Source organism: Protopterus annectens, chromosome 13.part0 (genome assembly GCF_019279795.1).
Source record: "Protopterus annectens isolate FY-2018-M chromosome 13.part0, PAN1.0, whole genome shotgun sequence".
NCBI classification, from domain to species: domain Eukaryota; kingdom Metazoa; phylum Chordata; order Ceratodontiformes; family Protopteridae; genus Protopterus; species Protopterus annectens.
The window spans coordinates 922,131,055-922,158,081 of record NC_056747.1 but is presented as its reverse complement, the minus strand read 5'-3'; the positions used below and the strand labels follow the sequence as shown (position 1 = coordinate 922,158,081).

General features: G+C 38.8%; 1 protein-coding gene across 1 annotated transcript in view; it reads left to right on the top strand.

Annotated features, from left to right (window-relative positions):
• The first annotated feature begins 13,953 nt into the window (after nt 1–13,953).
• Nucleotides 13,954–27,027, top strand: part of LOC122787985 (D(5)-like dopamine receptor) — a 114,847-nt gene continuing 101,773 nt past the window's right edge. The window contains exon 1 of the mRNA XM_044054912.1: nt 13,954–14,056. Coding sequence (XP_043910847.1) covers nt 13,954–14,056 — 103 coding nt within the window. The remainder of the gene's footprint in view (nt 14,057–27,027) is intronic.

The following is a 27,027-nucleotide window of genomic DNA, read 5'->3' as shown; positions in this document are numbered from 1 at the left end:
AATTTAATTAGACAAAACTGCATCTTGTCAGAAAATGCATTAATAGCTGTGGATTGATGGCTCTAGAGAGAGAGAGAGCTGTGTGTAAACTTAACATCCTGTTCTGGCCACTGGGTGACACATAGGTCAGCAGCTGCTGGCATCTGAGCACAAAGCTAAGAAACTCAGGCTGTTTTTTTTTTTTTTTTTTTTTTCAAATTGCTGCATTAATGGAAAATTATCATAATAGTTTTGTTTGCGTAGTTTGTGCAAAGCAAGGCACGGTTAAGCAAATTCACAGCTTAAAAGCAAAAACTGCACACATAGAAAATTAATACCACTCTCACTGTCATCTTAGATGCTGTGCAGAACCACAGCAATAATATCCTACATATCGGTTGATTTGTACATAAGCTTAAGATGTTTGTTTGGAGAATGCCACATGCAAATAAGACCTGATACATTTCCAGTGATTCCTGTTTCTAGAAAAGTACCCATAACCCCTAGAAGTAAACTAGGACAAGAACTTAAAAGAATAGAGCTATTAGGTGGCAATAAAAAGCAATTAAAGCCAAGGGAATAGGTGAGTAGTATGTTCACCTGTGAGCAAAACACAAGATTCGCGTTTGCATTAGTCTACATATGAAAACAGAAGAAGAAAACGGTACAAGGATGCCAAACCTTCAGTACTAGATGCACCGTATAGCTTCGGGAAGATAAATCTAGATGAAGAAGCTCATACCTGTACACACTTAATTCTCCATTAGGAAGGCACAGATTCCTTAATGTCTGTTTAGTGCCAGCTGCACTGGTATACAGGAATAGAGAGCTGACTATGATCCAGGTGACCCATGATTGAATAGTGACTTAGCAGCCTGTCAAAGCTGTAGTTGGTGAAGGGAGGAGGAATACCTTTGACATCTTGCCTCTCTTTGGGGGTGGTGGGTTGGGATGCATGTCTAGGTGCTCATTCCAATTGTAGAATTCCCATTTGAGACCAGAGATCCCATGAGAATGATGGATTCGAAGGGGGAAGGGCAGTGATGAGGGGGTTATGTCATCCAAGGAAGCAAGAGAATAACTCACTGATGCCCACATCATGCTGAACCCTGAATCTGTTATGAACAAGTCAAAGGATTTAGAGCCTAAAATATATAAAACTCCCCAGCCTTGGGTGTTTGATGACTCCAGTCTCTGCAGACTGTCTGTCACCTCATCTTGGAATGAATGGGCTAAAGGTCTCACCCCTCCAAGGAAGTGAATGGACTGCATGGGACAGCAGAGTCAGAGAAAAAAAAAGAGAGAGTGAGAGAGTGAGGGAGTGAGGGAGTGAGGGAGTGAGAGAGTGAGAGAGTGAGGAAATGAGAGAGTGAGGGAGTGAGAGAGTGAGAGAGTGAGAGAGTGAGAGAGTGAGGGAGAGTGAGAGAGTGAGAGAGTGAGAGTGAGAGAGTGAGAGAGTGTGAGGGAGTGAGAGAGTGAGAGAGTGAGGAAATGAGAGAGTGAGGGAGTGAGAGAGTGAGAGAGTGAGAGAGTGAGAGAGTGAGGGAATGAGAGAGTGAGAGAGTGAGAGTGAGGGAGAGTGAGAGAGTGAGAGAGTGAGAGAGTGAGAGAGTGAGAGAGTGAGAGAGTGAGAGAGTGAGAGAATGAGAGAGTGAGGGAGTGAGAGAGTGAGAGAGTGAGAGAGTGAGAGAGTGAGAGTGAGAGAGTGAGAGTGAGAGAGTGAGAGAGTGAGAGAGTGAGAGTGAGAGTGAGAGAGTGAGAGTGAGAGAGTGAGAGAGTGAGAGAGAGTGAGAGAGTGAGAGTGAGTGAGAGTGAGAGAGTGAGAGTGAGAGAGTGAGATGGAGGGAGTGAGGGAGTGAGAGTGAGAGAGTGAGAGAGTGAGAGAGTGAGAGAGTGAGAGTGAGAGTGAGTGAGAGAGTGAGAGAGTGAGAGAGTGAGAGAGTGAGAGAGTGAGAGAGAGAGAGAGTGAGAGAGTGAGAGAGTGAGAGAGTGAGAGAGTGAGGGAGAGTGAGAGAGTGAGAGAGTGAGAGAGTGAGAGAGTGAGAGAGTGAGGGAGTGAGAGAGTGAGAGAGTGAGAGAGTGAGGGAGTGAGAGAGTGAGAGAGTGAGAGTGAGAGAGTGAGAGAGTGAGAGTGAGAGAGTGAGAGAGTGAGGGAGTGAGAGAGTGAGAGAGTGAGAGAGTGAGAGTGAGAGAGAGAGTGAGAGAGTGAGAGAGTGAGAGAGTGAGGGAGTGAGAGAGTGAGAGAGTGAGAGAGTGAGAGAGTGAGGAAATGAGAGAGTGAGGGAGTGAGAGAGTGAGGGAATGAGAGAGTGAGGGAGTGCGAGAGTGAGAGAGTGAGAGAGTGAGGGAGTGAGAGAGTGAGAGAGTGAGAGAGAGGAATCTTGATTGTCATCCAGTTGGGAGGAAAATGACGCAAAAACAATTTTGTTTAGTATTTTAGGAATACTAGAGGCATTCAAAAGAGATGTTATGTGGGTAAGTGAACGCCTGGAAGGTGTCATAAATATAACTGATGTTCTGTTCGTGTGTTTCAGACACAAGAAGAGTGCGTCAAAAGAATGACACAAGTGTTGAGTAAATAAAGTCACTATCAGATTAAATAAGGACACGTATAAACTCTGAATGACAAGTCTAAAACACAGGTTATATTGTAATGTCAAGGAATCTGAAACCTGACCTAAAGAAATCTGAGCAGCAGTGCAAATGCCAAGCCCAGAAGAGAAGCAGGTATTACAGACATTTCACAAACGTTGCAGTATCTTACAATAGTTGTATCTGAGAAAACTATGCTTTGAAGAAAGCTAACAGAGCCAGATGTAATCAGTAACATGGTTATGAACAAGAACGCAAGTATGATTAGTGCATTCAAGCCTATATTCTTGAGACAGGAAACAGCTGATATTGTCATATCTGACAATTGTTCTCAATATGCAAGTCAAGACTTCAGAGATTTGTGAAAGACTGGCAATTCAGACATATAACATCTAGTGCACAGTATCCTCAGGCTCAGTCAAATGACCAAGAGTAAAGAACTATCCACACAGTGAAGATTCTCAAGGAAAAGGGGATTATCAAAAACTATGAGGATTGTCATCTCAGTTTTGGAATATAGCACTTCTCTACTACAGGGGTTTGTTCTCTCATTAGCTAAACTGTTGGATGACAGAAAGAAGATTGCCTATTTCAGCTGTATTTGCGATGCCTGAAAATCAACATAAAATAAAGGAAATTAAATGAGCAGAGACAGAAATGTAACTATTATAGGAACTGCGGAAGCCTAGTAGATTCACAGGTCTACTTTACTTTGTTGAAAAAGCAAATTGTCGAATACCTTTTTTCAAACCCTATTCATCAAAGCCTTAATTCATCGAATGTGCACTTAAACGAAAATGTTCCCATGGGGGAAAAAAATACCCTTGGCCAACCAAGCGAGCATCATAAAAATCACAAAATTTAAAACCCACCCAGGTGGGGGGCTGTACCCCCCACTCCCCTAACTAAATATACCAACTCTGAGAATGCACTACAGTGGGGAAAAGGCCAAATTCTGATGATGGCCCACTATTTCTTTTCCCTGGGAAAATTTTAAATGCACATTCAATGGATTAAGGCTTTGATGAATAGGGTTCAAGAAAAAGGTATTCAATAATTAGTGTTTTCAACGAAGTGAAGTAGACATAGATTTGCAGGTTGGAGAAAGAGAAATAACTGGAAAGCAGTGTGAAACTCCATACCTCAAAATGGAGCTGTTTGCAAAACAACTGAACAAAGGTCCTATGTGGCTCACATAGAATATGATAAATTATATAGAATAAAAGACTTTTGTAGAATGCAAATATGCCACAACTGAAGATCCAGTATAAAGTGTAACCAGAAGTATCACAATCATTCTTTTTACAAGGAAATGAGAGTGTGAAAAAATGAAATATTCAAGAGTTGTAGGACAGGATTTCTGAAGCTGTGATCTCTAAATTAAGTTGCAGTGTCGTAAGAACTGCCCCCAAAATCAAGGCCGGCTATACGTTATAAATGTTCCTGTTAAAGTCTTAAGTGACCGATATATGGACTGTTCTTTTGCATTGTGTGTGTATAAAACTTAATCAATGCTATCACATGTATATATCTGTCTGTCTGTCTGATTATCTATCTAGGCTGAAAATTCTAAACCAAAGCCTCTAAAAACAATAACAGTGACCTACACAACTATGTAAAATGAAACACTACTACACTCATTAAATATCCATGTGTTTTTGCAAAGGGCATGTCCTCTGTGCCCTCCTGTCCTCTTAGCTAAATATACAAACTTCAAGGACACAGAATACTGGGAAGGGAGCAGGTCCCCAAACTAGGGTACATCGGTCTCAAGCAATCGCTAACAAACAAGTGACAGTCCTGCAGTTCAGAAGTCATTCCTGTTTATTGAAATAGTAAGTGCAAACCACCTCATAACCTGTACAATACTTATGCTTGGATTCATAGAGATATGCTGGACACCTGAACAAGGCTTATATCACTTAGTAGTACAAAGTAGGCACGAAACTGCCAACAGTGACAAGCTACATGATTCAGCATGTTGAAATCAAAGCAAGACTAAAAATCTGCAAATCTCCAAAGCAGAATAAGCAGTACATTGTGAAGCCAGGTAGCAACCTTGTGAGCTGGCACAAGCTGGAGCAGGCTGTTTGGATGCACCACATGCAATTAATTAGGAGTACCTTGCAAAAACCTGTTGTGAGGTGTCCAGCTGCCTGTTTTTTTTTTTTTATTGTTTCCATAAAAAGGACGTACAGGGTAGAAATGAATAGTAGAATATAGCAAGAAGAGGAACTTGTAGAAGGAAACCATAAAGGAAAAGGAGGTGGAGGGTAGACAGGGTACTGTTTGTGGGAATATGTGCCACTTTTATTACAGCACGTAGAGAGAAGGGATGATGGAAAGGGTGATCGGGAATGAAAAGGAGGAAAGGTAGGGATGTGTAAGTAGTGAGGACACACAATCAAACACAAATCAGTACAAACAGGGATGAATGTGCACAAATTAGGAGGCAGAAAAATGGGCTGTACAGAGTCGGACAGAGGGTGGACAAGTGGTGATGAGGAGTGGATAACAAACATGGGGTGTCTTGTAGCACAGTTTGCTGGGGGTACACCTGGTGGGGCTAGGGAGGGGTACAGACAACATGCTGGCTACTAACTGATCAAGAAGGAAGTCAACTGTTTCCAGAAGATTGTTTAGGGTGAATAGTGAGAAAGACCACACCCTGGTCTGGTGGCCTAATGATAGCAGCCTGCTGGTTTAATGCATCTGCTATGTGCTCCAGCAAGGGCATGGTAGTGGATGAATGAACCAGGTACCTGCCTGGAATGGGTGAGAACCCCCAGGAAAGATATCTAAGTCCTCTCTTCTGTGACAGCTGCAGCCGCAGGGATAGGGGTCAACAGACATTGATGTGCATCGGGCTCCTTGGCTTCATGACCTGGAGAAATAAGACATTATGGGAAGGCCAGCATTACAAAATATGTCCATGTCCTACAAATTACACAGGTAAAATGGAACAACTTAGTATATGCCACACTAACTATGCTGTGCTGCAAGTCTCAACTGCCTCCTGTGGCAGCCACTATGACTACTCTCACTCTAATCAGGTGAAAGATAAAAAGAACAAAACAGGTACCTCATACAGATGTAACAGAGATGCAGACTTCAGTGCAAAGCTGCAGCTCGCATGGACATGCATTAATGCAGAGACCTGAAAATGGGACTAAAACCACACAGCTAATCTACAACCTGATATAATGATTGCAAATAAAAAGCTACAGTCCCACACATATATGTAAAATAGCAGAAGCTTTACTTGATGCCCACAGACTCACAACTCTGGCTATGAATTGCCCCAAAATGTGCAGCAGTGCCAAGGCAGATAGGCAAGCATCAGACACAGCACATAGTTTCCCATAGTAGATCACCAAAAATACACTGATTCATAGACATATGTAGAAGTTAGCCTCATTTACAAACATGCCATGCAAACTGCTATTTACTTGAAGAATAAGTTTGTTGTTTGCCATTTTCAATGCTAAATCACAAACCAAACTGGAGCAGCAGTAACAGCATTAACAAAAGCATTTTGAAGCCAGATACTGGCAGCAGAGACAGAATTTTAGAAGACAGAACCCTGAGGAATTACACAATGTTCTGCAGAACTGTGGTAACAAGCTTATCTCTGGTGTGATGTACATGTGAGCCCTCGACTTGGAGCACAGTATATGGCCTGGTAGCTGTCAGAGGAGATAGCCTTTATTGGCAACACAGATCTGAATGGCAGCATGAAAGGATAAACTAAACTTTAAAAAACAATAGCAACTGCAAACTCAATGCACCATTCAGGCCTTTCTTGCCTCTTCTCTACTTCCCACTGCTGGAGAGCTTCAGGGTACCTGCAACGCAGGTCATCATATGGAGTCTAGATTGCTGTCTGTTTCTGGGAATACCTGCCACCTCACTAGGCAACTCAACAAGGTCATATCATCCCTCATAGGATCCCAACTTCCACATCCATGCACTAGCTGTGCACCGGGTAGAGCATTACCTTGCTGTCCAAGCCACAGCAGGCTGGCACTGTCTGAGGGGTATTAGCATCAGCAGTCATTACCATGAACGTCCTATAAAACAAGATGGTAGCCTGAGATTCATGATGCAGATATGCATTCTCAGTTGCAAGCAGTGCAGCCTAACTGAAATATGGGATGCAACATATAGAGGTTGCACACAATGACTCTTTTGCACACTGTAATCAGTGATGTGATGCGTAACCCTTCTGCATCTTATGTCAGATTTGTACTTCACTGAAATATAGTGATTCACAGACATATGTGAAACATAGCTGCATTTTGCTACATGCCATGCACATTTCTATTTACTTGCAACTTAAATGGATGGTCTGCTGTTTTAAATGCCAAAACAAACATGAAGAAAAGGAGCAGCAGCATTACCGGCAGCATACTGAAGCCAGTTTCTGGCAGCAGAGAATCAGAGTTGTGAGAATACTCAGCCCTGAGTAGCAACTTGATATTATGCAGTACTATACTAGCAGGTATACCTCTGGTGTGATGCACATGTAAGCCCTTGCCAGAATAGGCACATGTATTGATCTATATTATTATTTGTATATAATGTGCACCTGCATATAATCCATACATAAAAATCTGTAGTTGCATACAAAAATGATGTAGTTGTTTATCTACCCAGTAGGTGAAGGAAGACATCCCACTACCAGGATTGTATATTCCTATAGCATCCTGCATGTCCAGTACATGCAGCCTACAGCCTATGAGGGGGGAGCAACAGTTATGGGCCCCCAGGTATAATCCCAACATCGTATTATAGGAGTCCACTGTCACATTGGTATTCCCAACATGTGCAGTCAGGGAAAAGTGGACTTTCACCTATATATCCTTTTCGGCTTCTGTGTGTCACCCACCTTAGTTGTGCACATGTACATGTTTGTCCCTGCTTGTATTCTCGGAGTATCAGTTGAGTACCCCATGGTCCATATCAGTAAATACTGTATTCTTGTAGCTGTTCACCATGTGTGTTATGTATACATATTGCAACCCACTGTTTATAACTGGTAGCTCACTGTCCCCAGCAGTTACCAGCCTACAACTATGTGCTTTGTTTTCATAGGTTTTGTCATGTCCTCCAGAGGGGTTGGATGGCAGATACATGCATAGCATGTACTGCTGCTTATACTCATAGCACAGTGACTCACATGTAGATGAGGTAATCTGATGCACTCTGCTCTGTCTTGTATTATATATTCACAAGCTGGACCACTGTTACAGTTATACCTATGCATGCTAGGTCAGGACAGCAGCTGATGTCAACACCTATGCAGGCTCTGATGATGATGATGAGGCACAGACTGACACACACATATTGTCTTTCTCCCCCTGATAGTTTTTACACCTTAAGCAGGGTGAAGGTATGATTTCAACTACACCTGAGCTGCCAGCTGTACAGTGAGAGAGCTCACATCCCTATCAAAGTAAGTTATTTCATGAGTGAGAGACCTGGCAGTGCTTCCTTTGTGGCTGCAGTGCCAGGAGGGTGAACTGCCTCCAGTGTTGGTATACCCACTGTATGGAAGCCTAGTGGGGGTTCCTCACACCATTGCATGTCAGAGGCAGCCCTTAATGTAAGAGCAGCACTAAGGCTTAATCAACAGATGTGCTGGACCATCATCTGCACACAGCACAGTTTGCTGCTATCCATGTTGATATTGATATGATTGGTGTGGTGTGTGACTTCACTGAGGATGTCATTCATCATTGCCAATTTTTTGGTGAGGCTATAAACTTGAGTGATGATGCCATACCTGGTTTCATGAGGGCTATGGTGGCAAAATGTGTTGCCCTATCCATCTCCATGTGGAGGATAGCAAGTGCCACCATAACTGTCCTGTCCAGCAGTGTTGGAAGTGAGAGTTGGTATGTACATGAGGTGGTCATATAATAAGGCTTTTCCGTATAGTTTGCTCCTGCAGGTTTAGATGTATCTCACTTCACCACTTCATGTTAATGGTAAAAACTACTGCTAGTCTTAAGGGACAGGACATCATCTATACAAGTCTTATTCCCTCAGTGACATAACATTCCTGTCACAGGTGGCCTGTAGTTCCACCACAACAGGCCAGTGCAGTAGCTCTAGATCATGGCCACTTAGTGACACACCTCCTGGACAAGGTCAAATCCTGTCAACACCTCCCAGAGACTGTCCTGTCACAGAACAACACCCCATCACAGTCATTAGAGGACATTGTATATGACACAGAGCATCCCTACCACAAAATTATGTATGCACCACTGGTGATATCCCCTCCACACATGTGATGTCAGTCATATATCATTGTGTCCCCTACCACCTGTGCATATGATGCAGACTGTGGCCTACTGTATCTTCAATCCTGTTTGGCATATGATGGAAATTTTTGATGCACAATGTGAATTGACCACCCACTGCCCTGCATTATTTATTTTATTTTGTTTTCATTTGTTAACCATGGTGGAATGATGAACTGGGTGAACTATTTACAGGTTCAGTCTGGGGAAGTGCAATAAAAAAACAGAAAAAAAGCACAGTTTGTGGAAAAATAGAATAAATAGTTTACACACTGTAGAACATATCAGGTTATAGAATATATATGAAGTTGTACAACGAGTAGTAATTTATCAAAACAGTCAAAGAGTATTGATGTGTGTGTGTGTGTGTGTGTGTGTGTGTGTGTGTGTGTGTGTGTGTATGTGTGTGTGTGTGTGTGTGTGTGTGTGTGTGTGTGTGTGTGTGTGTGTGTGTGTGTGTGTGTGTGTGTGTGAGTGTGTATATATATATATATATATATATATATATATATATATATATAGATTCAGTCTGCACTGGTGTCCAGCTTATGAGCATACAATACAAGGCAGAACATAATAAATCTGAATTGTGTATAGAAAATGGGATTGAATTAAATACTAAAAAAGGTAACATAGTTGCATTTGGCAAAATAAGCATCCTCCAGGATCTAGCATCGACAATCCTCCACTTCAAAAGGAGAATGTAGTTTGAGTCTTTGAGACATGGATACCTGGGGTGATAATTCCCTTTCCTTTGACCACTATATGTAGGTAATCCTTCTACTTGTTGTAATTGATTACCAAGGTAATATTACACAGATCAAAACAGATTATTGCCCCCTTGTATTCAACAATGATCAGAACAATTATAATATACAATGCTCCATTTGAGATGTACCACACCAAACATATTAAACAGTTGGAAAGAACACAGAGGTTCCACAAGCTTAAAATCCCTAGGCTGCCAGAGAAGACATTTTTCTGTGTCTTATAGGGTCCTCAGAGGAGACCTATGTCTTGCCTTGCCTTCTGCTCAGTCAGTAAACTGGTAGACTAGGATCTCATATAGCATCAGAAATCACTCACACTAATACAAAAATAGGACACCTAAACCTGCTTCAGCAGATCAATAAAATAAGGTGGAGTGACAGATTTGTTACTCGGTGTCCCTCTCACCTCTGGAATAGTCTCCCCCTGCAGATAAAACAATGTGATACATTATTTTCCTGCAAACAAGACCTGGGTAATTGGATATGCATTAATAAATTCACTCCAGTCATTACTGGTCTAGCCCTTCTTGAGAAGGGAGGTACAGTCTAGGGTGGGAGCTGGCAAGGTCTAATGGTCGCGACACTCGGTATCCTTGAAATTCCTATGGCTCCTTTGATTTCCATGAAGGACACTTAGTTGGTTGTTGGTCTGCCGGTAGCAGAGATTACTGTAAGAGGAGTAACATGACTCTGGGCTTCATATGATCCCTTGATTTGTGAAGCATTTATACGTTGCTTGATCAAGCAGGAATTACTGAGGTTTGTGCTTGTCTTTTTGAAAGGGTGAGATTACTTTTAGATTTATTGGCAGTGATTCCCATGATTGTGGGGCCATTATTGAATAACAGTGGTCTGTGGTGTATGCAGGGGAATTTATGGAGTGGGAAGATTTTGAGACAAGTTTACTAGTGGAGTTCTTTTGAGAAGAGGCTGGAAAAGAAAGGGAAAGTTTCTAGGTTTATTAATTTGTAGGCTAAGGATGAGATGAGTAATTTGCATATTTGCTTTATGGGTAGCCATTTTGCTTTTGCTAGAATTGAGCAGTGGGATGTTGCATTGAGGGGGGCTGGGGATGAGGTTATAAATCCACAGATCTTGTTGGCTGTGGTTTGTAGTGTGGTCTATTTTTTTTTTGAATGTATTACCTATGATAGGGAGACCATATTCAACCTGGGCAAATGAAAGTCAAGGTAGAGGTATAGGGCTTGATTCTGACCTATTGTCATTGGCTAGACTTGTAAAAGTATGTAGACTGTTAAGCCTAGTATTTACCTATGAACCTTCGCTAATTGCCACTCCACCCACTAGTGGTACGAAGTGTGATATCTTTTTTTTTGCTCAAAATAGGGAGGTGTTAATTTTCAATTTTATAATGGAAGTCAAAGTTAAGAGACTGGAGACTGGTGAAGTCAGATTTCAAGATACTTGAAGTGTGGTGCAGTTTTAATAAGACCTAATAAACTAGGTACATACAAATGTGGTAACTGCAGACAATGTGAATTTATTGTAAACCTAGAAAAGTTATTCTTGGAAAGTAGACATCTTTGGTTAAGCAGTAAGGGGTACTTTAACTGTGAGTCCAGAGGATTGGTATACCTGGCTATTTGTGTAAATTGTACATCATATTATGTCGGTAAAACCGAACGAACCCTGAGAAAACGGATATATGAACATATGTACGACATAAAAAAATGTAAGGACACAAATGCACTTTACAGACATTCACAGGTTTGTGAAGAATACAGGTATAGATTTTTTGTACTGGACCAGGTTAAAAAGGACATTAGAGGGGGTCCGTGGGAAGAAAGTATAGGCTATAGGGAGTTATGGCGGCAGCTAGCACTGGAAGCAAATAAAACCCCAGGACTAAACGAATATATCTCTATTCTACCATTACTAAAATTAAAAGCAACTAAGATTTAGATAAATTGGACCTTCATAAAAAAGCCAGTAGATGGCAGTATTTCCTCACATACACCTAAGAATGGGAATTTTAAAGAACTAATTCATTTTATTTGTTTTTATAAACTCATAAAGAACATAAACAGATTTTAATAAATGTAACATATTAATTGAAATTGATTATAATAAATCCTATATGCTTTAAAGCAATTTTATCACTTTTTTACACAAATGAATTATATATAATAATGAAGGAAGTTTACATTTTAATTGATTGGATAAATCTATTTGTATAAATTAAATGAATGAAGTGATTGGTTAGGGCATTAATGATTTTAAGTATATAATAGCGGAGAACCTGTTAATGAACTTGTATCTGATGAAGTCCATTGTAGGACGAAAACGCATGGTCTGATAATAGCGTTCATTCATTGTTATTTTGTTGGTGAATAAAATTTTCGAGCAGCTGGATTACTTCTCCTTTTTGACTTTCCTTTTTCGTTGGAAAAGTATGTAGACTGTTAAGCCTAGTATTTACCTATGAACCTTCGCTAATTGCTACTCTACCCACTAGTGGTACGAAGTATGATATCTTTTTTTTTTTTTGCTCAAAATAGGGAGGTGTTAATTTTCAATTTTATAATGGAAGTCAAAGTTAAGAGACTGGAGACTGGTGAAGTCAGATTTCAAGATACTTGAAGTGTGGTGCAGTTTTAATAAGACCTTTGATATTGTAAAATATTACCCAGTGCTAGGACATTGAGATGAGCTTTTGTCTGGTTCCAAAAATTGTGGATTTTGTTTTTCTGGAATTCAGGATAAAGGTGTTTTCTGTAAATCACTGGGATAGCAAGCTGAGATCTAGATCTTTTTGTTGTGCAATGAAAGACATTGTCCCTATAGTATACAGGATGCTAGGAATTTGAGGCACATGAGCTGACAGGTTGCTGATGAACTGTGAGAATAACAGTGGGGAGAAGAGATTAATTGTCTGCAGCCAACTACTGTTATTCTGTGAACAAAATGGCCCAGCATGTTTGACAATTCAATATTCCTCTCTATCAAACAAAGTTTCTCTTCAAGTTAAGCAGTGTGACACACTGTCTCCCCTTAAAAACATCTGAAAAAACAGATGTGTATTCATAAACCCCCTCCCCCAGTATGGACTGGCCTGGGCCTCCTTGAAAAGTGAGACAAAGCCAAACGGTAGGTATTAGCAAGGAAGAAATGGCATCACTGTTTATTTGCCTTGTAACTACTATGAGCTTATGATTCTAAGACTACACGATTCATTTTTATAATCTGTGATTTTCAGTTTCTGCTTGCATAGTTTATAAATCTGTTAATCAGACAGTCTTCCTTGATCAACCCTGAAGAAAAGCAGTTGTTATAATCGGTTTACTCAGCCGACAAGCTAATATCACAAAATGGGTACATATATAATAACATTACTGAGCTAAGCCTGTAAACATTCCTTATCACTAACTATATGAAGTCATTTTTTGTTGTCCTGCTATTCTTTAAAGACGTTCCTTTTTCAGTCCACTTGCTATGTCTCTGGAATACCAGTGCTATAATGTTTTAATGTAGATAAGTCAAGAGATGTGTTGGATAGCAGAAGCACTAGCAGATCAAGCATCAATGGATTACATGTGCAAAATGTATACAGATAATAATGACATGCTAAGGGCTGAAATGTCTAAACACAACACTCAGCTGCAACAAAAATCCTTGACTGGAATCTACATGTGGCTTATAAGTTAAACATATAACCCACAGCAATTGTTAATGTCTGTAGTAATGTGTTACTTTTATGTAATTAAGGCAATGTAACCTCTCCTGAGAATACCTCACATTATAAAAGGATGATGTGCTGAGAAAAATAACATTTTTTTTTTAATCCAGCTGCTGCATTTAATTTTAATGCTGCTTCATAAAATACATTTCTGGATAGCTTAGATATCAGATAATTCCTTTGCATCTTAACTCTAAACACAACATTTTATATTTAAAGAAATGTATTTCTTTTTTGATGGTTTGTAAAATGGGGATAGTTTTGCAGCATAACCAAGTCAAAAAAACAACGAAGACTGGTTAAGGCATTAACAAATAGCCTGCCTCTAAACATCAACTGGTGTACATCTTGCTCATATAAAACTCTCAAGAACGGATGGTTGTGAATTAAAATATAGCATACTAGAAGTGATAGTCATTTAAAACAGTTTCTACTTTAGCAGTATAGTCCTCACATTACTTTTGGTTAGTTGCTCTGTTAATGTTGCAAGCTTAAGCAAAAAGAAAACATACATCTGAATAAAATGTATGATAATATGAGCTTGATAAATTATGGGGGACAGCTTTATAATAATCAAAACAATCTCCAAAGTTTGCAGCCTTTTGCCATGGGACTGGCCACTGCGCTTATTGTTACCATGGTGACGGATATTGTTGGGAATACACTGGTCATCTCTTCAGTCCTGCGAAACAACAAACTTCGAAATACTGGTAAGCCTCACCTTAAGTCACAAAGTGCTTTATAGTCATACACTCTAATAACAAGAAACAGCTGGCATATTCATCAGTATCAAAAATAATTAAAGTGAGGAAACATTCAGTCAGATGCTGAAGCTATCTTGCCCTGCTTGCTTTTATTGACCAGTTAGTATGAGATACATAAATAATTTGTCATTATAGGTGCAATATAACTCTGTTTTTTTATGATGAGGTGGTAAGACTATTGCTAATGTAAACCGAGTTCAAATGTTGGTTGGCATTTATATTGTATATCATTCAGATCAATCCATGGCAATAGCCAAATCATGACTAGCAATTAATTGTACAAAGGCATGAAACCGCAAGAATGCCTGAAGGACTTATATTCTGTCTGAAAGCAAGTGCTAACAATTTGAGTTAAATAAAAAAAATAAGTTTTATAAATACATAATTTACTAAGCATTTTTGAAATTACTTGCCACTGTACAATTAGTTCTTAGTTTTAATTTTTTATTCTGTGCATGGCTTTAACTTCCATGTAGGTGTTTTTTTTTTTGGGAATAACCAGATCATAGCCAGTGCAATAGGTGTGATGAATCAGATACCCAATACAGAAGACAATCAGAAATTAATAAAAATGATAAAACTCTGTTAGTGCTTCAATAAGAACATAAAAGGGGCTTTGGTGAACCAGGAATCTGTGAAATAGATAAGAATAAAATCCAATGCAGAAAAGGATGACAGAGTCAGTTTAAGAGAGATAGTTGATGAGGATGCATTGTCACTTTTGTAAGGACAATTTTTAAAGAGACGCTGTTATATAGGGCGAAGAATATTGCATACTTGAGGTGGAATAAAAAGAGGCATATAAAGCATGGTAATAGCAGTATAACACAATGTGGAAGGAGTGACTAGAGAAGAACAGAACAGAATGTGTGCAGTGGCAAGTGGTGACAGAAACGTAGCAAAGCATATTGGTCACTCTCCTGGTCTATAAATGATAAATGAATATCATTGTAGTTATCAGAGTATCTCTGAAGGCATTCTCATTCACTGCTCTGCACATGTCATCATAATGTAGGCTATGGTCTTCAAAGGACTTATACAGCATTATCAGAGGATGCTCATAATGACAGCAGTATTAGTAGACACCTCAAACAGAAGGATAAATGAATGAATGAAACTGTATAATTACTGGTTAATCGCTAATCTATATATTTTGGTAAAAATATCCATAAATGGATATCTGGACAGGAACAACTCCACACAAGCATATTGTACTTGATGTGTAACATCCATCCATCCATCCATCCATCCATCCATCCATCCATCCATCCATCCATCCACAACCCCTTTTTTCCCATTTTTGCACATGGGGTTGGGTTGTCACTTTAACAGTGACATTCACCTAGAGCCAATGTTCATGCCACCAGGTGACTAGCCCTGCTGCAGTTGTTCTTTCATACCACACATACACATATACACTCACAGCTATGGGGAATTTAGAGTGTCCAGTCCACCTACTGCATGTCTTTGGAGTGTGGGAGAAAACTAGAGCATGTGGAAAAAATCCACATGAACATAGGGATGACACAAAATCCACATAAAAGGCACCCCAGCTGAGAATCGAACCTCTTGCAAGGTGACAACACTACCTGTTGTGCAACTATGCTGCCCTCTGCTGCACCACTGAGCCTCACTGGTCCTGTAACATGCTTTGCAAATACATCTACACCATACAAAATGGCATTCTTGCTCCAGATTGCTGTTCAGAGGAGAAACAACAGAACATATGTAAACTACATACAGAGAAAATTAGTTCCATTGTCATAGTATTTTAAATCCAGATAAAATTATCTGATAACAGTTTTCAACTCTACACACCAACAAATTGGAAAAAATAATAATAATAAAACTGGAAGTTTTGAATTATAGAAGCTCCAGAAAGGAGTCTTACAGAAAGAAACCTCACATTTTTTACTTTCTGTTTTTCATTTCTTGTACAGTTGCTTAAATGATTCCCTCAGCCAAAGGAAGAGAGATTTTATGTAAATTATATTGCACTTTCTAGCTTTGTTTCATCAGCAGTTTACATTATATTTTCTTTTTTCTGTATGTTTGCTTTAGCTTCCCATCTTCCTTCCCATTGTTTAGTTTAGATTTAGAAACACAGGAACACAGAAACACAACAGGGAAGTGATCATGGCAACCATAATATGCCAAGGCACATACACTTTAAGCAGACAAACATAAAAGTTCTTAACATTCTTTTCCAGCACTTAAAAGTGGTCATCTCCCAAGGTTGTACATGAAAACCATGGTGTAAATTTGTGTTGACCTATCAAGTCATCAAGACTAGCTTTAAAGCTTGCTAAAGTGGTACTTTGATTTGTAGTAGTAACTTATCCCATAGGCTAGGAATATGCTAAGTTAGAAACATATTTCTGCCGTGATTCTTGTTTATTTGTTGGTGTAGATTTAAGCCTTTAGTGCAGGTGTTTGTAGAGCCACTGGTTTCACGAAGAAATAGTAGTTCAAATAGGACTGAGTCTTTCATGGCTTGAAAAGCGAGACACAGATCACCTCGCAGCTACCTGTAGGCGATTCAGTGTAAGAAGAATTGTGCTAATCTATTAGGGTAGTTGAAAGATTTAATGAGTTCTGCTATGATATGTTCCATGGCTTTGTATATAAGGCTGGTGAGGCTGCTGGGCCTATAAATGGGTTTGTAGAGGGGGTAACTTTGTGTAGGGGAGTTATAGTGAGTGTTTTCCAAGCATCAAGAAAGAGCCTTGTAGATAAGCTGAGGATGAACATTTTAAGTAGAGGCTCCGATAGTACATACTTGGCACTAATAAGAATGCAGTCTAGTATGTTGTCTGGTCCTATGGAAGTATCAGTTTTAGCCTTTGGATTAAGACTTATTCCAAGGTATTTATGGGAGAAACAAAATTCTCAGGGATAGCAGAGGCAACAATGTGGGTAGAGGGAATAAAGTTAGTACTAAATCGGTCTGCTAGTATATTAGCTATATCCTTGAGGACAAAATGGATAATATTATGGATGAGCTCAGTGCAGAAATTTTCTGACATAAATGAAAAAAAGTTTTGTGTTTTTTCTTTAGAATTATAGCAGTCTTATGTTAATAATCTGTTTTACATTTATTAATAGTGTTTTTAAGTTCCTTGCCAGCATGTTTCAGTATAGTCTTGAGGTAAGACTTCAATCTCCCACACCTCACACTTTAAAAATGAACTAAAAGCTTATTTTCTCAATTCCAGAACCTGCCCTTGCCATGACCCCACCTAGTCTTCCCTTCCTTTATGTACCCTCAAAAGGACCATACTTAGTACCTCATTACACCTCTCTCTCCAATGTGTCTACTATGCATTTGCACAATTTTATACAAACAAAAAATGTTTATTGTTGACCTATTGAACTATAACAATGTAAAATTATTACTTAGCTTCTTTTTAATGCAACTTTAACTTTATGCATGTAACCCAACATATGTGAATCTTTTTGCTATAACTGCTATTATATCAATATTGTTTAAAATTGTACTTGTTTAAAATGTACTACTGGAGCTTTTCTCTTCGGGTCTCCACTGAAAATGGGCCAAAAGCCCAGTCGGACAAACCTGGTTAACGAATGCCAATAAATACATAAATAAATAAAGAAGATGGGGATTTTCTAGCAAAGTTTCATTATTTTCTTACTTTTGTTGTACAGTTTGTTAATACAGGAGGTCCACCAGAGAGGTTTATTCATTAACTTACAGATATATTTAGGAGAATCGGCACTGACTTTTCTATTCAACTGTTTAGGTGCTGGTAAATGTCAGAGGTGAATTTAGCGGCATTCTCAGTTGGTCCATATTAAATTGAATGCTGGAAATTTTGCATAGGTCTTCTACAAGTCGAAGTAGGTTTGCCTTAGAGAAGTCCCTATTGATTGCCTCATTTGATGATGGGGTGGCTCCATTAGTCCTCACACAGAGGTTACCTGATTTGTGGTCGGACTTATTCAGGGATGAGGAAATGCAGAGTGGGTTGCAGGTGAGGGCTAGGTTAGTAAAGACCAGGTGAAAACTATTAGAGCCTCTGGTGCATAGTTTTACAATTTGCTCCAGTACATTGGCATTAATGAAGTCTAGGAAGTACTAAATATAACTATTTTTAGAGATGTACGTGTGCCAAGTCTCCTAATAAGAAGGCATTTGGTTAATATTTAAGGCTTCAATGGTGCTAAGGTAATTTCTGTGCTCTTTGGGCAACAGTGATGGGGATCTGTGGCTATCAGTGAAGTAATAATTATGTTTAAGAGTGTTTTAGATCTTTGGAAGCTTTAGGGTTGTGGGTAATTTGAAATGAAGTGAAGTTTTTTCCTAACAAACATAGATACTCTACTGTAGTTTTCTAAAGGTCTGAAGGCATCATAGATGCTAAACCCTGGTATAGAAAGGGAATTGTCATTGAAACCTTGTCTTAGTAAAAATATAAATATGAATGTGCAAAAGTTGCAGGAGGGCCTCATGTTCTGTTACCTTTCTATATGGACTCCTAGCATTGAGTAGTGCCATCTTGATACTGTCTAAAGCTGAGTTTGAGTTTTCTATATAGGAACATCCAGTAGGGGACTCTTCCTAAAACAGGCACTATGTATTCAGTGCTACATATGCCCAGTGATGTTTCTCGGGTTGAGAATGTGCTGGGCATTATGTGGGACTATTACTCACATCTGCAAGTAATATAAGCCTACAGACACCACCTTTTTTAAACAAATGCCTGTACTGGCTTTCTGGTCTCCAAGGGAGCTTAAACAATACGCACTTTCCAGCCCATAAATCTCTCGCGTTCCATTTTTAACAGAAATAAGCAGGCTTTTGTCTCTATTCTTTTCCTGTTTCACCAGTTCTGGGATCACTAAGCAGTCCTGGGTTGTCTGGGAAACAATCAGGGCTGCATCCCTTTAAGCCAATCTAGATTTGAATATTCATTAATTTCAGGATGTAGCTGTTCATACTGATATAGATTCATATGTTTGATTATCAAGTTTACAGTTTAATGGCCTTCAAGAACTTTCAACATCACTGATAGTTTCTGTTTCTCACATATGTATTAAGATAATTTTTGAAAAAAAAAAATAAAGACTGACTTTTTATAACTATAGGGGGAAGCATATTCCATTATCTTGAAAGGTGTTGCATAATGTATCTGTCATGATTTTCTATTATTGACATTTATTTTTATTAGTTTGCAAAATTTCTTTTAGCTCCCCAAGCAGTGTACTCCTCACACAGGTTTTCAAGTAGAATCAAATCAGACATTCCCTTATTGATCAGATAAAGGTCACTTGTAAATAATATATAACAGTAAGAATAATATAATGACAGTTCTTGCAGCTTTTCTGAATAGTTCAGCTATTCCAACTCTGCAAAAGATTTAGTTGTTTCAAGTGGTTTGCTTGAATGCTACAGAATGCAGCCTTATTTTCAATAATGGATCAGAGGCATAAAGTAGTGCACTGATCTTCCTGGAGTGACCATCTGTGACCTTCAGAAATAAATGTGCTATTGAATATGCTTTTGTGACTTTGCTAAATACACACTGGGGAAAGTTTAAATTGCCTACCATTGTCTCTCTATCTCTGCTGATGGTATCATTTATATGATTTACCCATCATAAGGGTTTATAATTAATGAAAATAAAAGTACGATAATTACTAATGCACAAGTTATATATTTTATATGCTGTGCTGAAATACTTTTTGAGGCCCTGTTTTCAGTCCAGTGTCCCCAGTTTTATTACTAGCTAAGGCACTAGAAGAGAGAAATGAATGATGACTAATGTACTACCCTCTTCGTGCTGTGGACATTGGTTTGATCTCCAGCAATGGACAAGGGGAGTGACAAATCAGCTGTTAACAGGCTTAGGTTCACGTAGCTGCAGTGTGTGAGCACACATGATAACATGCATGCATCCTTGCATACATCATGCATCCCACAGCCTTTTTAACTAGGGTAACCACAGAAATTAAGTACCCCCAATATGAAGAGAATGACATTAAAGTAATAGTTAGTCGCTCTTCATCCCTGTTAGGCAGTGATAATTTATTTTTATTTATTGACTGGGAAAGTCCGACTAGGACAGAGCCTATTTTCAGTGAAAGCTCAGGGAGAAATGCTCCAGCCACGTCTTTGGAATGCGAGAGAAAACCGGAGTACCCAGAAGAAACCCTTGGGAACACAAGGAGGACATGCAGACTCTGCACAGAAGGCACCCCAACTGAGAATCAAATTGGAGAACCTCTTGCAGTGAGGTGACACCATTAACCACTGCTCCACTTTGCTGACCTAAGACATGAGAAAGCATCTTTTTAATGAAGCTTACAAATCCTGCTGTGGGTATGTTTATTGCTTATATTTATTAGTGGTTCTGGACTTACTACATCATTACATATATTTGTAATTTATTTCTTTTATTGTAGTTGCTTTTATTATGTTTTATGATTATTTGTACTGTGCCCAGATGAAGAGCTTATTAATAAATATTGGCATACTGATCACACATCATAAGCTTAATCTCATTAGATTAATCTTCCAGCATTTGGGAACATACGTCAATTGAGGATTTTTTATGCCATTTTTTTTCGGGTAACAGGAACCCTTTTACATGGGATACTTCTGGACACATGAGTTGCTCATAATAATATGTCTGGAAAGGGAAGTTGAAGGAATTCAAAGTTGGGGGGGTCCTCCACACCTTAACCTCTGCATTGTACGGCTTCAGTAATGTTCACTAATATAAAACAATGTAATGGCTGAAAGATCAAGTTAACAGGGCACTAGTGTTTATTGTTTTCAGATTCCAGTATGGCTTTCCTTTTGTTGTTGTTATTGTTGTTTGTTTACTTACCTCATCAACTACTTATTTATTTCATTTACTTTTAGTTGACAGAGTTACGCCCCATAGGCCAAAGGCCTGCTCCATGGTAAAAGTCAGGGTTATATATATACAAATTGTAATAATTTGGTCAGCAAACTTGTGAAATGCCCCAACTAGTAGGAAAGGTTGGAATTTCCTGCTTACTACATGGTGGAATAACGGCAGAGATGTAAAAAGAGGAGTAATGTAGCACGGCCATGGAATGGGTCTACTGAAAACAGAAGCAAAGTGTATTGGTTTTCAATAGCTAGAAATATAAAACTAATTATGAAGAAATGACAAACAAGACTAAGGAAATTACTATGACCTCTGCATATGATGAAGTATTGCACAAATTGCTTGTGTTGTCACAATTGGATGATCCCAGTACATCAGTGCATGCTTAAATAATTATTATGTTTTCAGTGTCCATTGCCAAAATGATAATCTTCTTGTCTGATGATGCCCTTCTGTCAAGCTTCTAACTTTCTAGACTGTTAAGCTTGGACCGTGGACCAGGCCTGTCAACCAGGGGTTACACATGCTAGAGCAATAACCATCTTTGGAGAGAGTAGGGAAAATCAAGGAATTCTAATTGTCCCCATCTATTGCTGACTACACTGATTTTTTTGAATGACCTGCAATTCCCAGAGCGACAAGGGGTGTACATTGAAATCAACACATGCATGTGTATTACCACACATGATGTGTCGATGTCTGTCTACCCCTGTTATGTGCACAAGTACCCGTATGACACTAATGCTGCTTCCCAGCCTCTAATGGAGAGAAACACAATGCCAGGAAAGCTTACCTCCACATTTCCAACATAAGTGAGCTGACTGTTGACCACTAAAGCCCAGCCCACTGGCCCTCCAGTGTCCTGAGGAACTACATGATACATGGTCATCAATGTTACAGGCAGAAGTACTGCCCCTATGGCAAGCCGGCCAGCTTTTGTAGGTTGTAGATGTAAGTACTACAAATAGAAGAAGACAAAGCAGAAAAAGAAAGTGGATAAAGTAATAAAAATGGAAAAAGTGAAGTTATGATGGAGAAGTCTGACATTTTGCCTCCCTGCTCCAGCTTACTCGTGTGTGCTGCCCCTATCCTTAATTCCTACACATTGTAGTACTGAAAAACTCTGCCTATGCCACACACACACACACACACACACACACACACACACACACACACACACACACACACACACACACACACACACACACACACACTCACTCAGACACATAATTTACACATAACAGTATATATGCACAACACAAACTCTATCCCTTTCCCCTGCATTTACTCTAGCCTTAACCTACAAAGCCTCCCACACATATACTCTCACCTCAGTGTTGCAACTTTCTGTACAGAAAGTTTTGGCATTACCATCCACTCCCATGTACCACAACCACATGCACATCCTCTCAGTGAAAGCAGTGTTAGGACTTAGCATTGGCAAGTACTCTACAAAGGACAGTACAGGAGGAAGTATGTTGAGAGAACGTCTATGTGCATATTGAAAAAGAGTCTATCCCTATTGTTTTATAGGGCAAATCATTTCCTTTAAAGTACTTGGTAGCAAGAGTATAAGTGTTGCACACACAGGGTGATAGTAACACGCAAACATTATGAGCTGTACATCTTTGTTCCAACAGGTGTAAATAGTATAAATGTTTGCATATTAATGAAAATATCTCAAGAGTGGTAGCCTCTACTTTCAGGAGTAATGTTATCACCAACAACCTGACAATAATTAGTACATGTTCCCAGTGAAACAGTAAATGTGAGATGCATACTCCAGTAAGTATTTAAGGCTGTGAAAAGTTAATGAAAATATGCATATTTTTTTGAAATCTGTTGTACTACTGGACTTGGTAACAAGAGTATAAGTGCACAGCTGGATATGCAGTGGACAGTAGTAAAAATGACCCAAAAGGAGGTGAGTAGCAGGTACACATGCATAGCCATTCACCTTTATTTGTTAGCAATATTTGTCTATTAATAATGATATCTCAAGAATAGATGGCCATGTCACAAGTCTCCAGGTGCCATCTGTAAACTAACATGACTGAATACAAGTAGATAGTGAAACAGATAGTATGAGCTGTGCATTTGGCGAGTTATTGATGATTGCACAGTGTTATAGAAATATGCATTTTTCATACTTACTTCAGTTGTACAATCATGAACTATATGAAATATTTTGAGTATGGGTCCTTGCAAGCGTATTGTGGTAGTAAAAAATGTAAATAAAATGAGGTTCATAACATGAATATATCCAAAAATATATGTTTGTTTTTTCCAGCAGTTATTATCATGAGCAATAAATTAATATCTGTATTAATATCATCAAAGCTGGAGAAGTTATGTGCACAAATGATGCCAGCAGGCACACAACAATTACTCATATTATTCACTGATACTTTGCATGTAACATGCATAATTTCTTACACTTTGAGTATTGTTTGGAAATATTATTAAAATATATATGCATATTTAAACATTTTAATGCAACAATTCAAACTACTATAGGGTGTGATGTATAATACATCATTGGAAAGCACATCATGAGTGAAAAACTTTACTCCTGATTCTTTTTGTGTATTGTATAAGGTTGCAGTATATGTAGTATTCATTTGCACATATTTATGGTGAGTTTTAACAAAAATTTGCATTTTTCTTTTATTAATATAACATATAAAACCAGCGTTGCCTGTATCATTTATAAGATTACACCCTGTGTGTAGACCACTGTCCTATGAATAAAGTAGTTCTACACTTTTTGTATCTCTTATTTCTGAGATATAATGTCTTAATTGAAGCACAATATATGAACATTATTTTTGTAAAAACCTTTTTAGCATATGATAGACATCGTTTTCTATTTTAAATCTAAGATATAAAATCACCATCACCTCTATCGGGTGCAAAACTGCAACCAGTGTATAAATCAATGTCCTATGAAGAAAATGTCTGTTTTACACTTTTTGTAACCTTTATTTTCTTTTGGGGTGCAGCAGGCATATTGTCATTAAAACCTTCAGGAACTAAAAGCCTTACCAATCCACTCCTGCACAGGGCTCAGAAAATGAAAGCATAGTCGTCAGAAACAGTTGTGATTATAGCACATAAGATATCTCTTACATGGAATTATACTGACTCAGGACTATAATATAAGTAAAATGCATTTCTTGATTGCAGATAATTCTAGTTTGCTATCTCTAAACTTAGCCCTACCAAACAATATCATTCAACCCAGATGGGTTGTAAGTACTGAGTCTAAATTGCCATTCTCAATGACTGCTTCTTGTTGTTATAATGAAGTCAGTGGCAGATTACTGGACTTTTGCAAGTAAATCATACAGCGTTTAGAATTAAACTAAAAATTCAGTTTGATATTTTTGTTGTTTATCATGAAGTGTGTGTGCGTCTTTCCACTTTTCCTGGTTAGGGGTCGCCACAGCGGAACTCCGGTCTGCTAATAATTGTCAGTTGATTTTTATGTACCGAGTTGCCAGCCCTGATGTACAACCTTCAACAAAGGCACGCCCATTCACGCATGTCTCCATGCAGAAGACGCTCTGAGAATCGAACCGGACAGCGTCTTACTGTGAAACGACAACGCTACCGCAGCACCACCACCGATGGCAAAATAGTTGCCTATGATGTATCTTACTAGACTTTATGGACACTTTATTACTCAAATTTTTGTCTGCTATGTTCAGTTTCCTACTGATGTTCCTTGTGTTATTTTCTTACACAGTACCCTTGCTGCTTTACTCCTTTGGTCTCTGATGAAGAGGGGCTATCATCTGTCAGACTAGCCATTTAAACAGATGCAAATAACTAAATAAAACTGATGGAAACATAATTCCTAAAACAAACATTGAATAGTTTAAAAAATTGAAAACTGTATTTCTCAACTCAAATAATACTAGTGTGTGATATTTTTATAGAGAGATTATACACACAATTTTCCAAAATTCTACATGCTACATTTTGTAGCACATTCTGCTTTCACATACACTATCTCAGTTAACAAATGAATATCCAGTTAATTAAATAGGAAATCCCCACTGCTATCTGCATATCAGCACAGTCTGAGTCTGAGTACCAAAAATGTTGTAATATGGCTCTTTAAAACCATAATTAAGCAGTGATGTCTGGCTCCATGGCATAGAGTATGGAAATGTAACTATGCTCAGGTGGTCTGAGTTTTTTTTTAACAGACCCAATCCCTGAAGACTTAGTTGGGGATAGAATTGAGTGGCGTTTTGGTCACTTAATTTGTCTGAAGGGAAAATGTGTGTTTTTTAGCTCAAGAAGTACTCAGTAGAAACAGAACACAGTCATCAATTGGCAAAAACACTGCCACAATAAAGAAATATCCCAGTAAACTGAAGCCAACTACTCTAACCTCATACATTCTTCTTACAGAACACCTCAGGCTAGCCACTAATGCCAGTGCCTAGCCTGTCTCTGTCATTATAAACAGATCTATAGAGGAAGCATGTTCCCTACTTCATACTTCCTGCCACTACACAGGGGACAACCCTAACTTTAGAAATGTTTGTATACTTTATCTACTTTGTTTAACATCCTTGAGAAATGCATCCACTGTCAGCTACTAACAACCTTCTCTACCCATTCTAACATGGTTTTGCCTCTCCCACAACACTTGTACTGCCTTCTAGCTTTCCTTAACACCATCCATATGCACAGAATCAGTCATTACCTTGTATTGTCTTCCTTGACTTATTAAAAGCTTTCAGTCCAGTGTTTGCCAACTCTCACCCCTTGGTCTCACCCCCTCAGTCATATAATGGGCCTGGCATATTGTTTTAAATTGCTTTTTATTTTGTTTTTTAGTCAAAAATGTATCTTTGGTAGACTGGTAGTGTTTGCTGGTAATTGTTGCTTGTTTTCCCTGAGAAAGAGGCATCATTTTCGCTTGATCATGGATTATATTACTGGTCTCATGGTTGATCCTTCTTCCAGCCAGAAAAAGAAAAAAAATAAGCAAACAGCCTTTTGCCACCAAAGCAGGTTAGCGATTTGCCTCACCACAGGTAGGTGACTCTGCTGAGGCCATTTGTTGTACCTCAGACTACTCATCTTTTACCTTGAATCCCTCTGGTGTAGGCCCTAGAGCCCCTATGGACTGGGGGTTAGCCACTCCTCTGTGAGTGTTGGTGTGCTTTTAGGGGGCAAGAGAGAGCCACCTCATTGGTCCTGGGAGAGAAACAGGGAAGGTTCCCCTGTTGTGTCAGAATGGTATGCCCATTAATGACACAGTTGGCCCCATTTTCCTGTCAATAAGAAGCAGAAAAACAAACATGTATCATCTACTCATCAATTTTCTTTGGGTAGGAGTAGTTTACTGGGACTGGCTCAAGATTTAATTTAGGCTATTGATCCTTCTTGTAAAGTAGTTTCTGGTAAAAGAAAGAGGGAATCTTCTTTTCCTGAAGAGATTCGAGATTCTGAATCTGAACAGGAAGATGTAGCATTTTTTTTTCAGATTCCTGATTCAGACTCAGAGGAGATCTCAGTTTCTTATCCTTCCTGTGGGGGTTTCTCTTACTCTGATACTATTACTAGAGTGTCCCAAGTGTTTTCAGCTGGAGAATTTTGGGGTGTCTCAGTCACTCAGGAAATACTATGAGTTGTTGCAGAAGGATTTTCCAGAACTTGCACCCATCCTTTTGTTCTGTCTGCTTTAGAGGATGTGTGTGTTACTTCCTGCAATTTTCTTTGATAGTCAGCCAGCTGCCATAAAATGCAGACAAGGCAGATAGGGTATAGAAAGTTCCTCAATCTTTTAAATTTGTATTCACTATTCCCAAACCTGGCCCAGCAGTTAATTGATCCCACTGCTACTAAGCAAGTAATTAATTCCAGTCCTGTTTCTGATAATGATGGGAAAATAATTGATAGTTATGGCAAAAAAATGTACACGTATGCAACTTTGATTTTCAGAATTTTGAATTGTCAGGTTAATATATTAAAATTTATTCTTACAAATACTGAAAGTATGAAAAATGTTTTATCTGT